Source organism: Macaca fascicularis, chromosome 15 (genome assembly GCF_037993035.2).
Source record: "Macaca fascicularis isolate 582-1 chromosome 15, T2T-MFA8v1.1".
Lineage (NCBI taxonomy): Eukaryota > Metazoa > Chordata > Mammalia > Primates > Cercopithecidae > Macaca > Macaca fascicularis.
Window position 1 is genome coordinate 53411344 of NC_088389.1, and position 18914 is coordinate 53430257.

General features: G+C 38.6%; 1 protein-coding gene across 1 annotated transcript; it reads right to left on the reverse strand.

Moving 5' to 3' along the window:
* Nucleotides 1-14443: 14443 nt before the first annotated feature.
* On the reverse strand, nucleotides 14444-15463 carry LOC107127581 (olfactory receptor 13D1-like). Its single transcript, XM_015436743.3, is given in 3 exon segments — nucleotides 14444-14679; nucleotides 14682-15361; nucleotides 15363-15463. Coding segments are annotated over 3 exon segments (1017 nt in total).
* Nucleotides 15464-18914: the final 3451 nt, after the last annotated feature.

Here is an 18914-nt window from a genome sequence, read left to right on the forward strand (position 1 = left end):
CATTCCCAGAAGCCCCAGCTCATTCATTCTCATTCTCATTTTCCAGAACTAGGTCATAAGCCTACCTCTAAAACATCAGTTACAAAGGAGATGATGTTAACATATTAGCCCAAAATAGTCATGCTTCTCTGGCTCCACCGTTCCTGAACATGATGCTGCCTGATAGTTTTTTTTAAAAAATCTAGGTTTTTCAAGGCAGAAAGGAGATTACTGTTGTACAGGCAATTCTGGCAAGTCTTTTTATTCCTCTGTTTTTTAATTGCATAAATACTGTTGATCTACTTTTACTGACTTTTTTCTTATGCCATCTTTACTCTGTTGTTAAATTTTCCAGTTTTTTTAAAAATAGTAGATATTGCACATTTTAGTTCTAGAATTTTCAGTCGTTCCTTTTTTATAGTTTGGTTTTTCTTACTTAAAATTTCATATTTGTTTATTCATATGAACATTTAAAACATTCTTGAGCATAGCTATAATATCTACTGAAAATTCTTGTGTGCTCATTGTATCATCTCTGTTATCTCATGGTCAGTCTTTGTCAATTTATTGCTTTTTGCTTGAGTGTATCTATAATTTCTCTAATGACCAGTGATGATGAGCTTTTTTTCATACGTTTGTTGGCTGCATAAATGTCTTCTTTTGAGAATTGTCTCTTCATGTCCTTTGCCCACTTTTTGATGGTGTTGTTTTCTTCTTGTAAATTTGTTTAAGTTCTTTGTAGATTCTGGATATTAGCCCTTTGTCAGATGGATAGATTGCAAAAATTTTCTCCCATTCTGTAGGTTGCCTGTTCACTCTGATGATAGTTTCTTTTGTTGTGTAGGAGTTCTTTAATTAGATCCCATTTGTCAATTTTGGCTTTTGTTGCCATTACTTTTGGTGTTTTAGTGATGAAGCCTTTGCCCATGCCTATGTCCTGAATGGTATTGCCTAGGTTTTCTTCTAGGGTTTTTATGGTTTTAGGTCTTACATTTAAATCTTTAATGCATCTTGAGTTAATTTTTGTATAAGGTTTAAGGAAGGGGTCCAGTTTCAATTTTCTGCGTATGGCTAGCCATTTTTCCCAACATCATTTATTAAATAGGGAATCCTTTCCTCATTGCTTGTTTTTGTCATGTTTGTCAAAGATCAGATGGTTGTAGATAATAACAGCGTTATTTCTGAGGCCTCCATTCTGTTCCATTGGTCTATATATCTGTTTTGGTACCAGTACCATGTTGTTTTGGTTACTGTAGCCTCGTAATATAGTTTGAAGTCAGGTAGTGTGATGACTCCAGCTTTATTCTTTTTGCTTAGCATTCTCTTGGCTATATGGGCTCTTTTTTGGTTCTACATGAAATTTAAAGTAGTTTTTTCTAATTCTGTGAAGAAAAAATCAATGGTAGCTTGATAGGGATAGCATTGAATCTATAAATTACTTTGGGCAGTATGGCCATTTTCACAATATTGATTCTTTCTGTCTATGAGCATGGAATGTTTTTCCATTTGTTTGTGTCCTCTCTTATTTCCTTGAGCAGTGGTTTGTAGTTCTCCTTGAACAGGTCCTTCACATCCCTTGTAAGTTGTATTCCTAGGTATTTTATTCTCTTTGTAGTAATTGTTAACAGAAGTTCACTCATGATTTGGCTTTCTGTCTATTATTGGTGTATAAGAATGTTTGCAATTTTTGCACATTGATTTTGTATCCTGAGACTTTGCTGAAGTTGCTTATCAGCTTAAGGAGATTTTGGGCTGAGACGATGGGGTTTTCTAAATAGAAAATCATATCATCTGCAAACAGAGACCATTTGACTTCCTCTCTCCCTATTTGAGTACCCTTTATTTCTTTATCTTAGTTGATTGCCCTGGCCAGAACTTCCAATACTATGTTGAACAGGAGTGGTGAGAGAGGGCATCCTTGTCTTGTGCTCGTTTTCAAAGGGAATGCTTCCAGGTTTTGCTCATTCAGTATGATATTGGCTGTGGGTTTGTAATAAAGGGCTCTTATTATTTTGAGGTACATTCCATCAATACCTAGTTTATTGAGAGTTTTTAGCATGAGGAGATGTTGAATTTTATTGAAGGCCTTTTCTGCATCTATCGAGATAATCATGTGGTTTTTGTCATTGGTTCTGTTTATGTGATGGATTATGTTTATTGATTTGTGTATGTTGAACCAGCCTTGCATCCCAGGGATGAGGCTGACTTGATCATGGTGGATAAGCTTTTCAATGTGCTGCTGGATTCAGTTTGCCAGTATTTTATTGAGGATTTTTGCATTGATGTTCATAGGGATATTGGCCTGAAATTTTCTTTTTTTGTTGCGTCTCTGCCAAGTATTGGTATCAGGATGATGCTGGCCTCATAAAAGGAGTTAGGGAGGAGTCCATATTTTTCTGTTGTTTGAAATAGTTTCAGAAGGAATGATACCAACTCCTTTTTTTTTTTTTTTTTTCACCTCTGGTAGAATTCAGCTGTGAATCTGTCTGGTTCTGGATTTTTTTGGTTGGTAGGCTATTAATTACTGCCTCAATTTCAGAACTTGTTATTGATCTATTTGGGGATTCTACTTCTTCCTGGTGGTTTAGTCTTGGGAGGGTGTATATGTCCAGGAATTTATCCATTTTTTCTAGATTTTCTAGTTCATTTCTGAAGAGGTGTTTGTAGTATTCTCTGATGGTAGTTTGTATTTCTGTAGGATCAGATCAGTGGTGATATCCCCTTTATCATTTTTTGTTGTATCTATTTGATTCTCTCTCTTTTCTTCCTTATTAGTCAGGCTAGTGGTCTATCTTTTTTTGTGAATCTTTTCAAAAAACCACTTCTGGATTCATTGGTTTTTTTGAAGGGTTTTTTGTGTGTCTATCGCCTTCAGTTCTGCTCTGATTTCTTGTCTTCTGCTAGCTTTTGAATGTGTTTGCTCTTGCTTCTTTAGTTCTTTTAATTGTGATATTAGAGTGTTGATTTTAGATCTTTCCTGCTTTCTCCTGTGGGCATTTAGTGCTATAAATTTTCCTCTAAACACTGCTTTAGCTATGTCCCAGAGATTCTGGTATGTTGTGTCTTTGTTCTCATTGGTTTCAAAGTACTTACATATTTCTGCCCTAATTTTGTTATTTGCCCAGTAGTCATTCAGGAGAAGTTTGTTCAGTTTCCATGTAGTTGTGCAGGTTTGAGTGAGTTTCTTAATCCTAAGTTCTAATTTGATTGCACTGTGGTCTGAGAGACTGTTTGTTATGATTTCTGTTCTTTTGCATTTGCTGAGTAGTATTTTATTTCCAATTCTGTGGTCAATTTTAGAATAAGTGCAATGTGGCACTGAGAAGAATGTATATTCTGTTGATTTGGGGTGGAGAGTTCTATAGATGTCTATTAGGTCCACTTGGTCCTGAGCAGAGTTCAAGTCCTAAATATCCTTGTTAATTTTTTGTCTCGTTGATCTGTCTAATACTGACAGTGGGGTGTTAAAGTCTCCCACTACTATTGTGTGGGAATCTAAGTCTCTTTATAAGTCTCTGAGAACTTGCTTTATGAATCTGGGTGCTCCTGTATTGGGTGCATATATATTTAGGATAGTTAGCTCTTCTTGTTGAATTAATCCCTTTACTATTATGTAATGCCCTTCTTTGTCTTTTTTGATCTTTGTTGGTTTAAAGTCTGTTTCATGAGAGACCAGGACTGCAACCCCTGCTTTTTTTTTTTGCTTTCCATTTGCTTAGTAAATCTTCCTCCATCCCTTTATTTTGAGCCTGTGTGTGTCTTTGCATGTGAGATGGGTCTCCTGAATACAGCATACTGATGGGTCTTGACTCTTTATCCAATATTGCCAGTCTATGTCTTTTAATTGGGGCATTTAGCCCATTTACATTTAAGGTTAATATTGTTATGTGTGAATTTGATCCTATCATTATGATGCTAGCTGGTTATTTTGCCCATTAGTTGATGCAGCTTCTTCATAGTGTCAATGGTCTTTACAATTTGGTATGTTTTTGCAGTGGCTGGTACTGGTTGTTCCTTTCCATGTTTAGTGCTTCCTTCAGGAGCTCTTGTAAGGCAGATCTGGTGGTGACAAAATCTCTTAGCATTTGGTTTTCTGTAAAGGATTTTATTTCTCCTTCACTTGTGAAGCTTAGTTTGGCTGGATATGAAATTCTGGGTTGAAAATTATTTTCTTTAAGAATGTTGAATACTCTCTTCTGGCTTGTAAGATTTCTGCAGAGATATCCACTGTTAGTCTGATGGGCTTCCCTTTGTGGGTAACCTGACCTTTCTCTCTGACAGCCCTTAACATTTTTTCCTTCATTTCAACCTTGGTGAATCTGACAATTATGTGTCTTGGGGTTGCTCTTCTAAAGAAATATCTCTGTGGTGTTCTCTGTGTTTCCTGAATTTGAATGTTGGCCTCTCTTGCTGGGTTGGGGAAGTTTTCCTGGATGATATCCTGAAGTGTGTTTTCCAATTTGGTTCCATTCTCCCCGTCACTTTCAGGTACACCAATCAAATATAGGTTTGGTCTTTTCACATAGTCCTGTATATCTTGGAGGTTTATTCATTCCTTTTCATTCTTTTTTCTCTAATGTTGTCTTCATGCTTTATTTTATCAAGTTGATCTTCAATCTCTGATATCCTTTCTTCCGCTTGATCAATTCGGCCACTGAAACTTGTGTATGCTTCACGAAGTTCTAGTGCTGTGTTTTTCAGCTCCATCAGGTAATTTATATTCTTCTCTAAACTGATTATTCTAGTTAGCAATTCCTCTAGCTTTTTTCAAGTTTCTTAGCTTCCTTGCATTGGGTTAGAACATGCTCCTTTAGCTCGGAGGAGTTTGTTATTACCCACCTTCTGAAGTGTACTTCTGTCAATTCATCAAACTCATTCTCTGTCCAGTTTTGTTCCCTTGCTGGTGAGGAACTGTGATCCTTTAGAGGAGAAGAGACATTCTGGTTTTTGTAATTTTCAGCCTTTTTGGGTTGGTTTTTCCTCATCTTCATGGATTTATCTACCTTTGGTCTTTGATGTTGGTGACCTTCAGATGGGGTTTCTGTGTGGATGTCCTTTTTGTTGATGTTGATGCTATTCTTTGCTGTTTGTTAGTTTTCCTTCTAACAGTGAGGCCCCTCTGCTGGAGGTCTGCTGGAGTTGGCTGGAGGTCCACTCCAGATCCTGTTTGCCTGGTTATCACCAGCGGAGGCTGCAAAACAGCAAAGATTACTGCCTGTTCCTTCCTCTGGAAGCTTCTTCCCAGAGGGGCACCTGCCAGATGCCAGCCAGAGCTCTCCTGTATGAGTGTCTGTTGACCCCGCTGGGAGGTGTCTCCCAGTCAGGAGACACAGGGGTCAGGGACCCACTTGAGGAGGCAGTCTGTCCCTTAGCAGAGCTTGAGTGCTGTCCTGGGAGATCCACTCTTCTCTTCAGAGCCGACAGGCAGGAATGTTTAAGTCTGCTGAAGCTGTGCCCACAGCCACCCCTTCCCCCAGGTGCTCTGTCCCAGGGAGATGGGAGTTTTATCTATAAGCCCCTGACTGGGGCTGCTGCCTTTCTTTCAGACATGCCCTGCCCAGAGAGGCAGAATCTAGGGAGGCAATCTGGCTACAATGGCCTTGCCAAGCTGGAGTGAGCTCCACCCAGTTCGAATTCCTGGTGACTTTGTTTACACTGTGAGGGGAAAACCACCTACTTATGCCTCAGTAATGGCAGATGCCTCTCTCCCAACCAAGCTTGGGCATCCTGGGTTGACTTGAGACTGCTGTGCTGACAGCAAGAATTTCAAACCAGTGAATCTTAGCTTGCTGGGCTCCATGGGGTGAAGTCCAGTGAGCTAGACCACTTAGCTCCCTTGCTTTAGCACCGTTTCCAGGGGAGTGAACGGTTCTGTCTCGTTGGCGTTTTAGGCACCAGTGGAGTATGAAAAAAAACTCCTGCAGCTAGCTCAGTGTCTGCCCAAATGGCTGCCCAGTTTTGTGTTGAAATCCAGGGCACTGGTGGTGTAGGCACCTGAGGGAATCTCCTGGTCTGTGGCTTGTGAAGACCATGGGAAAAGCATAGTATCTGGGCTGGAAGGCACTGTTCCTCAGGGCACAGTCCCTCATGGCTTCCCTTGGCTAGTGGAGGGAATTCCCTGACCCCTTGCACTTCCTGGGTGAGGCAACGCCCCACACTGCTTCGGCTCACCCTTTGTAGGCTGCACCCACTGTCTAACCAGTCCCAGTGAGATGAGCTGGGTACCTCAGTTGGAAATGCAGCAATCACCTGCCTTCTGCATTGATCTTGCTGGGAGCTGCAGACCAGAGCTGTTCCTATTTGGCCATCTTGCCGGCCACCACCTATTTATTTATTCATTTATTTATTTTTTGAGACAGAGTTTCACTCTTGTCACCCAGGCTGGAGTGCAATGGTGTGATCTCAACTCACTGCAACCTCTGCCTCCCAGGTTCAAGCGATTGTCCTGCCTCAGCCTCCCGAGTAGCTGGGATTATAGGCACACACCACCACACCTGGCTAACTTTTTGTATTTTTATTAGAGACAGGGTTTCACCATGTTGGCCAGGCTGGTCTCCAACCCCTGGCCTCAGGTGATCCTCCCACCTCAGCCTTTCCTAAAGTGCTGGGATTACAGGCTTGAGTCACTGTGCCCGGCCATATACTATTATTTCTGTATGAAATGAAGATACTGATTATTTTGAGGATTAAATAAAACAATGTATGAAAGCATCCAAATAGAAATAAAAACAATGAGGATCAGACTCCTCTTAATGATGAATAATCCCATTAAGTTTTAATATCATGTAATATCTATAGTATTTATTTTGTCAAATAGTTTAAAACAAAGAATAAAGTAGAAGTGTCATCAATTAGAATAGGGGCCCAAAGCCAAAGTAAACATATCTTTAAATTGCTCAAGAAAGATAACCGAAAACCTACAATTCTATACCAGACTAGACCATCTTTCAAGAGAGAGAAAGCCAAATAAAGAATCTTTTAGATCAAGAGATTTTTACCATACATAGAATGCTGCGCCCCCAAAGAAATTGTACCCAGATGAAAGTCATGGCATGAAAAAAATCAGAGTATGCAAACAAATTGGTAAATATATGGATAAATCCAAATGGTCACTAATTTTACTTAAAAAGATAGCAATAAACTGGGGGAGAATACAAAGTAAAAATGAAAGTTTAAACATCAATAACATGGAAGACTGTGGCAGTTAGAAATCAGATATAAACATCTTAAAGTTCTATAATATTCAGGAGGATTGCAGAGATATTAACTAGAGAATTTGCTCAGTTAAACAACTATCATAAAAATTTTAGGGAAATATTACAACAATAAAAATAGGATATAATACTCCTAAAGCAGTCAAGGGAATAAAAGGAAGCAAAGAAAATCTCATCAATTCAATAGAAGGCAGGAAACTTGTCAAAAAAATTAAAAAGCACAGTATCTTAAAAACAAACACCAAATGAGTATGAAATAATCAAACATAAACATTCACACTAAATGTAAATACTTAAACATGCTTGTTAAAACATATTAATTATTGCGCCCCAGCTATACCAAGGCAACCACCTTTCTGATATTTTAATACCATTGATTATTTTTACCTATTTCAGAACTTGAGTATGTACTCTATTTTGAAGGCTTCTTCCATCTAGCATTGGTTTTGAAATTCATTCACATTGTTGCATTTTGTTGTATGATTAGACCATAGTTTGTGAATCCATTTGCATATTGATTGGCACTTGGGTTATATTGAGTGACTGGCTATTAAGTAAAAACTGCAATGGACATTCTTGTGTAAGTCTTTCTGAAGACATTTTCATTTCTATTTGGTACATACATAGGAACATAATTGATGAATTATAGGTATATGGTATATGCTTAGTTTTATAAGAAATTGTTAGCCCTTTTCCCAAAGTGGATGTACCATTTACATTCTTACTGGGAATATAGAGAGTTACTTCCCATTCTTATGAATATTTGGTGCTGTCAGTCTTTTTAATTGTTGGCATTCTGGATGATGTGAAACTCTTGTGGTTTACTTTGCACTTCCATAGCGACTACCAGTGTTGAACACTCATGTGTTCATGTGCTTATTGGTTATTTGTATATCTCCTTTTGTGAAGTGCCTGTTTAAATCTTTTGCTAATCTGGTTCTATTCAACACTGGTCTCAGTTGATTCTCTTTTATTTTATATTAGGACACATTTTTCTGTTTTTGTTTTGTTTTGTTTGTTTGTTTGTTTTTAAACATGGAGTTGTTTGGGATTGTATTTGGACATTGTGGATGTAATGTTGTGAAGACTGTAGAATCTGTTATTTAAACATGTTGATGTTTTTGTTTTAACAAGTAATTAAGTTGATTTTACTCAAATGAGAAACTCTGTCTTGAATCTTATTTCAGTTCTTTATGGTGGCTGGGCTTATTACGTCTTCCCCATGCATGCAGGGCTTGGGGCAACCAGAATTTGGCCAGAGTGTATATTGCCCAATTCGTGGCTTTTTCTCTCTAGCTTTCTCTTTTTCAGGTTTCCCTGCCATTTTAAAGTGGTTATACTTGCCTCTGCAATTTTCTCTCAGAGTTTTATCCTATGCAGCATTGACTGCCCTTGGGCTAAAAGCCATAAATGTGAACAACACTGCAGGGCAAGATGTCAGAGCCCTGGCAGTGGAAAGTGGTTGGTTCACAGGTGGTAAGAAGAATTTACTGACAACAGTATAGGTTTGAAAAGGAAAGTGTTATTAGAAGGAGAGAGCTCTGCAGAAGAGTGTGGCAGGGCGCTTCGGCAAGAGAGGACTGAGTGCACCGCAGTGGATTTTTCTTTAGAGGTATGTGTGTACCTCAAAGCGGAAGTTTAAGGATGATATGAACCTCATTAGTCCTGTAGATCATGATAAATGATTACATTTGTAGGCATTTTTGTGCTTTGATGTCAGCAAAGTTTGCACAACGAGTTTCGACATGCATGCGTTCTTGAGATATATAGAAATTCTAGTTATTTATTAATTTGGGAGAAAGAAGCCTGGTACCAGATGCCTACTTTAGATAATAGGGAAGTCTGATAACTTCTAAATTCTTCAGATAAGGAGTTTTGCCTCTGGATGGTCTGCTTGATGGCCACCAGGTGATCTTTGCTCTTCTCCAACTCAACTCATAATTTTCCTTTTTCTGAGTTTCAAATCCTATCCTGAATCTGTCTGCTTTGTTACATTGACTAATGTTTGTTTTATGTACTTTGTCCATATCCATATCCATTATACTATTATATGCTGTAGAGTTAGGCGCTTACATGGCCATAATGGAAGTGATCATCCTAAATTTCTTTGGAAAACCATTTATGACATGCCAAGAAAAAGTTCATATATCAGAAACACTTATGAAGTCTAGTTTAATAAAGATCTATAGGTAATATAAAAGAAGCTTACCCTCCTCCCTCTGTCATTTTTTTAATGCTGTAAATTTAGATTTTTATGCTTTTTAAACAGCGAGGCACACAAGTGATGAGAAGCAGGATACTCTTCCCATGACTGAGTTCCACACAACAGCCTCTAGAAATAAGTGATGAGAGACATTAATAATAGCTAACATTACTTTCTCTTTCAGATTAGGATTTTACAAGGGTACCCATTATTCTTAGCTTCAGTTTTAAAATAATATGATACACATTATTTTAAAAGTATTTTATGTAGTATTTATCATGGATTATTTAAAGTATTTTTATGTATTGTGGGAATTACCTATACTTCCGTAAAACCTCTAGTTGAAATAATCCAGTTTATGGAGGAAAAAAAACTAGAGATAATACTATTAAATTCACTCTGAACATGACAACCCAAAATTATTTCTTTTTTTTTTTTTTTTTGGGACGGAGTCTTGCTCTGTCACCCAGGCTGTAGTGCAATGGTGCGATCTCGGCTCACTGCAACCTCTGCCTCCTGGGTTGAATTGATTCTTCTGTCTCAGCCTCCTGAGTTTCTGGAATTACAGGCATGCGCCACCGCGCCCAGCTAATTTTTGTGTTTTTAGTAGAGATGGGGTTTCACCATGTTGGCCAAGTTGGTCTCAAACTCCTGAACTCATGATCTTCCCTCCTCGCCCTCCCAAAGTGCTGGGATTACAGGCATGAGCCACAGCGCCCGGCCTCAGTTGTCTTTTTTTTACACGTATATTCTTTCTCAAATTTTTTCTGAAATTATCAGTCTGTAAAAAGCTTTTATTCTTGACAATAGTATATGCGTTTTCCCTTATAAAAGTAGCCCTCATTATTGATACATTTAAAAATTTTCACTTACATGTCTTCATCTCTAGTACTGTTGATTTGTTTTTTAAGGTGTGAGTATATTTCTCTCAATTAAGAATTATTTATAGTTTTGAGACATTTGAGCTTTTGCCCTCCCCTCCCCTCCCCCCTCCCCCCTCCTCTTCCCTTCCCCTTCCCCTCCCCCTCCCCTCTTCTTCCCCTCCCCTCCTCTTCCCCTCCCCTTCCCCTCCCCTCCCCTTCCCCTCCCTTCCCCTTTCCCTCCTCTCCCCTTCCCCTTCTTCTTCCCTTCCCCTTTCCCTTCCCTTTTCCCTTCCCTTACCTTTCTTTTTGACGAACTCTGCTCTGTCGCCCAGGCTGGAGTGCAGTGGCACGATCTTGGCTCACTGCAACCTTCGCCTCCTGGGTTCAAGCGATTTTCCTGCCTCAGCCTCCCGAGTAGCTGGGACTACAGGCTCGTGTCAACATGCCTGGCTAATTTTTTGTATTTTTAGTAGAGACTGGGTTTCACCGTGTTAGCCAGGATGGTCTCAATTTCCTGACCTCGTGATCTGCCCGCCTCGGCCTCCCAAAGTGCTGGGATTACAGATATGAGTCACTGCGCCTGTCCCAAATATCTCTTACACGTAAAATATCTTTAACGTTACGTGTAAGAGATATTTGGAATCAAAAATCAAATCTTCTTCCAAGGATGTTATATTTTTAAATGTTTTTAGAGTCTAGTAATACTATCTTCTACTTTTTCAAGAAGTTGCTACATTAATAATTGGTATTTCACTGAATTATTTCTATCAGAGGGTATGCCAAATGGAGTTTCCCAGAAAGTAGTATGTTAGTGTAAAATAGGAAACTTACTGCCTGGACTTTAATCAAGAAGGGACTCTGTACAGCATAGAATTATATTACTATCCTCTCCAACCAACAGCACAATAGAAAACATTGACTATGAGGCCGGGCGCGGTGGCTCAAGCCTGTAATCCCAGCACTTTGGGAGGCCGAGACGGGCGGATCACAAGGTCAGGAGATCGAGACCATCCTGGCTAACATGGTGAAACCCCGTCTCTAGAGGTGGCGGGCGCCTGTAGTCCCAGCTACTCGGGAGGCTGAGGCAGGAGAATGGCATAAACCCGGGAGGCGGAGCTTGCAGTGAGCTAAGATCCGGCCACTGCACTCCAGCCTGGGCGACAGAGCGAGACTCCGTCTCAAAAAAAAAAAAAAAAAGAAAACATTGACTATGATAGAGTCCGCAAAAAAGATAACAAGCACTTAGATCAATTTTGAGACAAATTTAATATGATGTTTTAAAAAGAGAAGGGAAAAATAAAACAAAAGTACTTCCATAGCAATGGGCAATATGTATGCAGTAATTTGCAGTACACTCTGAAAAAAACCTTCAATTTGTTTCAATTAATAAATTGAATATATTAATTAATAAAGCATATATTAAAATTAATAAAGCATATATTAAAATCAATTAATCAATTGATTTTATAATTAATAAAGCATATATTAATTGTATGCTTTCAATTAATCAATTAATAAAGCATATATTAATAAAGCATATATTAATTAATAATCAATTAATCAGTAAATAAAATCAATAACGCATTTTCAATTAATAAATCAATTAATAAAGCATATATTGAAATTGCCTTTATATTTTCAAATGCAATGACAAATCACTTTCTCGAGACAAATCAAATTCCTGCAAGATGTAGTGGCTGATTTCAGCACAGACAGTATGGAACAAGAAGCTCATGTCAATATATAAGAGAATCAACAGAACCTGGATTGAAAAGTGTATGGAAAGAAGAGAGTACTGGGAATGTATAGAATATAGTCCTTTAACTACTGGCCTTAGGGTTCCTGCTTGTTATTTAGTCAGAAGGAGGCTTACCTTTATGTATGAATATACTCCAAAGTAAGTGCACAATATTGCTTTACAAAACGCTTTTTCACATCCAGGGCTTATGTATTAGTTATTATTTGCCTCACATTGATCTGCACACTAGGAAAAGACAGCAATAGACAAGGAAGAGTCCCTGCCTACAAGGAACTTTTCATGGAGAAAATAGACAATAAATTCATAAAAAAGATAAATATATACAGCAGTTTAAAGGAGTGAAATGCTGTGGAAAAAAAGAAAAACATGTTACAACTTTTATAAGAAGAATATATTAGACATTTATGCAAAAACTTATTTGAAATGACAAAGAGAACCCTTGGAAGATGGAGGGGAGGAGTGTCCCAGGTAGATGGAATAATAAAGGAAAAGGCTTTGGCATATGTGAGAAACAAGAAGAAGATAGTGAAATGAGAGTCTAATGAGAGTCTAATGAATATCGTCAGGTGGTAGGAGATGAAGTTGTAAAAGTAGGTGGGGTTAAGATTACATGGATATGGTATACCATGGTAAGGAATTTAAAACATTTTAAAATCTCTCTCTCTCACTTTTTTGAGATGGGATCTCATTATGTTGCCCAGGTAGGTTTTGAACTCCTGGGCTCAAGCAGTCTTCCCACTTCAGCCTCCAAAGTAGCTTGGATTATAGGCATGCACCACCATACCAGGCTTTAAAATTTTTTATCCTGTTGATTAATAGATTACTTATTTTATTTTTGTTTTTGTCAAATTCTCAGTTCAATATAATCTAGGAATTATATCTCTGTATAACTGAATTAAATGAGCCCTGTCTAATCTATTAGAGTTATGATTCTGGTCCCCAGAGTGGACAAAATCAGATATGCAACACGTTTAAGAGAATTCTGCCTCAATTTGGCTTATTATTACTTATGTGTATTTACATGTAACACAGTAATCTACCATAATCCACCAAATGATAATGTTTATTAAACTAAAAAATATTATGTAGAAAAGCAAAGTGCAATTATTTCAAGTACTAATATATTGATTGAAGCACAGAGAAAAAAGGTAAAAGTCCATAAATCCATTTGATGAAAAATATAAGAGCAAAAAATTAGAAACATGTAAATACTCCACAGAAGTAATTGGGGAGATGACTGAAATGCCTGAAGTAATGCAGAATAGAGGTTAGATTATTGTAATTTAGTTATTAAAGAGAAAGGGAACTCCTAAAGTCTGAAGAACTTGGAACATCTCAGATTACGTACCTTGTTATTATTATTATTGCCTTAAAATGTAAGTGGATGGAGAGGAAGATAGGACAAAGGAATGTATTAGGATTTATTTTGTCATATGTGGTAAAATCCAGGTCAAATTAGTTTTTCATAAAATGCTAATTTGACTCATAAATAAAATCTGCAATGGAGAATCCGGCTTTAGCTACAGTTGGGTTCAAGAGTTAAAGTGACACCATCAAGCACACTCTCTATCTCAGCTCTGCTTTCATTCTCATGCTGTCCTCACATATTGACAATGGTTGCCAGTAGGAATTCTGAGTTAATGTTCTACCAGTTTAGACACCATTTCAAAAAAGAGTGTGTCTTTCTGACAAAGGCAGCATTCCTGGGATTGAGTCTGATTAGTATGGCTCGGGTCACGTCCTACACTATACCAATCACTATGGCTAGAGGAATTAGACATCCTCTGTTTTTGGGTCAAGACCTCTTCCATGTTTATCTTTATTTTCAGAGGATTGGGTCAGCCCCACCATGTACAACATAGACTAAGAGTGGGGGACTGTTGGTTCATCAAAAGAAAAATATGCATATTTCTATTAATATATATTACGCAGATCTGTCAATTGGATGGCAATATTGTGCAGGGATGCTGCACAACAAAAACAATATATATCCACTTCAAAGTGACTGAGAAAGGAAACAAAGAAGAGAAGAGAAAGGAAGAGAATGAAAACGTATGGAGGAGAGGAGAGAGAGGAGCAGAATATAGAGAAAGTACAGAAAATCAGAGGAGAGGAGAGAGACACACACATGGCGGGAAAGAGAAGAGAAGAGAAGAGGAGACTGAGTGAAAGAGAGATTCATTTTAATGAACAGCATCAACATTTTTATAGGGCCAATTTGCAGACCTGCTTACTGCTATAAACCCAGCAGATAAGGCACTATTAAGAAGGTTACATGACCATGAAAATTTTATGTTGAAAAGAATGGGAATCTAATATTTGGTTTTGCAAACACACAAGCTCTCGTGACAGTAGGTTTTGCAGTATCTAAATACAAAAGACAAGCTCTGTTGCTCCTTTGAGGATATCGCATGCCCAAAGCTTTTCACATTTTCAATAAATGCAGCTGTCTGCTCAGGACTTTCTTTACAGCCTCTTTGACCTCTTTATTCCTGAGGCTATAGATCATGGGATTTAACATTGGGGTTACCACTCCATAAGACAGCCCAATAATCTCATCAGACATGTTAGTGTTCTTTGACTTGGGTTTCATGTACATAAAAAGGGCTGAACCATAGAGTAAGATGACCACAATTGAGTGCGCTGAACAGGTAGAAAAGTCTTTCTTCCCTCAGCAGAATTAATTATCAGGATGGAAGAGAGAATAAACATATAGGAGATGAAAATTAACAGTAGAGGAATCACCAGTAAAACAACATTTGTCACTGTCATGATAAGCACATTGATGGTGATATCTGAACAAACAAGTTTTAGAAGGGCCAAGATTTCACAGGTAATATGATCAATGACATTATTTCCACAGAAAGGCAATGTCATTGTCAGAACTGTTTGCAATAGGGAGGTCAGACAGCCTATGATCCAGGACTAGGCAGCCATTTGCACATACAGCACTCTGTTCCTGATGATGGAGTACCTCAGTGGGTTGCAGATGGCCACATAGTGGTCATAGGCCATCACAGCCAGGAGGACACACTCAGTGGAGCCCAAGCCAAGGAACACAACCATCAGCAGAGCACAGACAGTAAAGGAGATGGATTTTCTCTCCGACATAAATACAATAAGCATTGGAGGAATGGATGATGATGTGTAACAGATGTCCAAGAAGGAGAGGTTTCCAAGAAAGAAATACATGGGAGTATGGAGGCGAGAATTCAGGATCCTGATGATAATGAGGAGGCTATTTCCCAGGAGGATTATCAGGTACATGATGAGGCAGAGCATGAACAGAAAAAGCTGGAGCTCTGGATATTGGGAAAGCCCCACCAGAAAGAATTCAGTCACTTGTCTCCATGTGTTCTAGGTCACCTGCCTGCTGGGTATAGAAAAGGACATGATTCAGGTAAATTGAAATCTTTGATACACCAAACTCTGTAAATCTGTACATCTACATATTTTGAACACAAATTTGCTTCCAATATTGTGTTTGATTCTTAGAATACTCCTAGTAAGCAAAACAGTATGGATATTGTACTAGTTTTATTGATTATGAAAAGTGAGACATTGAGAAACCCAGTATATCTTAGGACTACACAGCAGCACAGTCAAAGCTACCAATACTGCCAGAATTCTTTTGGGAAGTGTCAAATAAAGTTTAGGAACATGCTCCTTTCCAATGTAGAAGATATTTTGAACTTAAAGCTGTTTTTTTTTGATGAAGCTCGCCTCTGTTTAAAATGTTATTTATAGACTGCCAGTGACATCATTTAACCTGGATGTAGCTTTGGTAAGTTGCTTATTTTTCTGAGTCGCAGATAGTTCATAGTAAACTTGGAAAAAGCAATGATTATTTCTTATAGTTAGAATTAAATTAGTTAAAATATTAGGTGCCTAGAACCTAATGGTTCCAACATGGCGTGTGTGTGTGTGTGTGTGTATGCATATATGTAATATAATTATATTTACCTTATATGAGATATAATATTAAATGTATTTTTATATACATGCATATTATGAATTATAGTATAATATTTAGATCTACCAATCTCAAAAGGAAAAAATAGATTTAGCTTTTTAAAGGTAAAAGGTTTAAAGTTTGAAACCACACTTGACAGACTGTGAACACTTTTGTTCCCAGTAAGACATTCTACTGCGCTTCTTTCAAAAACCTGTTAGGAGTCTGAGAATCATTAGAGGACTGTTGTAGAAGCTTCCAGAGATTAAGGAGTCTAGGTCCCAGCATGTACAGCTTTTTTCCAGGGACTGGGAGTCTCTCTTCTTAAGTGTAGTATTACTCCCATTTTACAAAGTAGGAAACAGAGACAAAGAAAAGTTTAAGTAACTTTCTCAAGGTCATACAGATAGTAAATAAATAAAGCCAGAATTCAATATCTAGCCATCTGGCTATAGATGTAAACCCTTTTACCCACAATACACTATAGAATAAACCCTTTTACCCATAATACACTACTCTCTCTCACTGGTTACTACATAGATTCCATGCAAGAGAAGACTATTACAAAAATGTATCTTCTGTTGGGATACAGTGAGACAGCAAACAGCACTTACTTGTGATTCTGATCATATGTGATTCTGATCATATGGACCACTTACTTTTTCCTGTAGTCTTTGATTGTGGTCTGCTCAGTTTTCTTTTCTTTTCTCTCTCTCTCTCTCTCTCTTTTTTTTTTTTTTTAAGACGGAGTCTTGCTCTGTCGCTTGGGCTGGAGTGCAGTGCCGTGATGTCAGCTCACTGCAACCTCTACCTCCCAGGTTCAAGTGATTCTCCTGCCTCTGCTTCCCGAGTAGCTGAGATTACAGGCATGCCTCACCACACCTGGCTAAGTTTTGTATTTTTAGTGGAGATGGGGGTCATATCATATTGGCCAGGCTGGGCTCGAACTCCTGGCCTCAAGTGATCCTCCCACCTCAGCCTCCCAAACTGCTGGGATTACACACATGAGCCACCTTGCCTGGCCTGCTCAGTTTTCTATGTGTAGAAGCCAGTTTCACAACTATGAAAAAAAGTGTGATCAAGAATAATGACGCAAAAGTCCTTTTCATAAACTTTGCCTTTTTTTCTTTTCTTTTCTTTTTCCTTTTGAGACAGAGTCTCACTCTGTTGCCCAGGCTGGAGTTCAGTGGTGTGATCTCCGCTCACTGCAACTTCCGCCTCCCAGATTCAAGCGATTCTCCTGCTTCAGCCTCCCAAGTAGTTGGGATTATAGGCGCGCACCACCACACCCAGCTAATTTTGTATTTTGTATTTCACCATGTTGGCCAGGATGGTCTTGAACTCCTGCTCTCAGGTAATCCACCCGCCTCAGCCTCCCAAAGTGCTAGGATTACAGGTGTGAGCCACTACACCTGGCCCACCTCTCCCTTTATCAGTCACATACCTAAAATCCCATAGCCCCTGCCCTCACTCTGCAAATCTAAATGCAACTTAGAGTCTTTTGAGAAACTACTCCCATTTATAACGTTAGTGCCACATCTTTGAAAACTCAATGTGCTCCATTTGTTTGATATTCATTACATTGACATGTCCAAATACCGTGTTAAGATGTCTTATATAAAGGGCTGTGTCTCATACATTGTTACTCTATTGCCATAAGAACTGTATTTACACTGGACTCTCCTTGTGGAATGAGAATATTTCTTACTGATCTTATTCTGACCCTACAACCACACTTTTGCTTTGACCTTTTCATATCCAGAGACTTTGAAGACAGGATGAATGCTTAGTCTTTGGGTAGTCATAGATAGCAAGCCCTCCTAGCTCCCCGTTGAAAATGTAGTATTATGGGGAGACTGAAAGAAACTCAGCATGGTCTTTGCAGAGCATTTGGGGCATCAGTAGTGGCTCCAGGGAGTAGTGGAGTACTGGTTCCAGGGATATGAAGGAAAAAAGTCTCTCCATTCCCTTTCCATATCCTCTCAGAGAGTACTACCTAGACAATGATTTGGGAGGAGATTAAAAAAATAGATGATACCAGTGTGTTGGTATATTGGAAAATATTCCCTTTGTCCTGCACCTCTTTTTCCTGTGTCTACATCAGCACGTGGATTTGTTCCCACAAAGTGGGCAGTGAAGGTAGCTGTTTTAATTGGATAGAGTATAGCTGCTTTGAAGTAGAGGAAAGTGGAAGGAAAGAAGAGGTGGAGAAAAAACAAATTTGTACTAGTATAGAAACAGCACTAAACTTACCACTTGTATCTAGGACGATGGTGTTATGCTAAACCCCTATTAATCTCAATAGGGCTAGCACCAGGTTCAAAAGGCCAAGAGACTCAGAGTCAGCAAAGGAGACATGGGGTTTATTAGGGGATTACATACAGGGGAGAGAGTCCAGGGGTGGTGTACTGGACAGAAAAACCACAACTGCCTGTAAAATCATGCAGTTTTATTTGGCATTTTCACTTAATCCTCTCCTTAACAACCTCCACCTGGCAACCTTCATCCAACCAAAAGCTTAGGGACCCAATTCCCCGCACGGCCCACGTTCAGGACAGGCTGGGAACTCAGATGTTTATCACAGAGAAGGAACGAATCTCTGGGTTGGCCACTCCTAAATTCCCTAGATCGGAACACACATTCGGGTGCCTCTGCCATTACAGAGTAATTCTAAGGTTACGCTTTATTTATTGCTATCAGATGTGTTTACCCTATAGGTGGGGTTGCTGAGAATACAAAGGTGAAGGAAGAAGAATGGCTGTCCTTCTTTCTATTCAGAAAAGATCCCAGGTGAAGAAGTCCATATTTCAGAATTTATTTTAAATTTTAACTTATTCTTTTCAGCTTGTAACTATTAGTGAAATATTTCAGGATTTAGAACAAAACAAGAGAAAGGGAAACAGTAACTTCACCAAAGACACTGAATCAACCCATTACACATGAC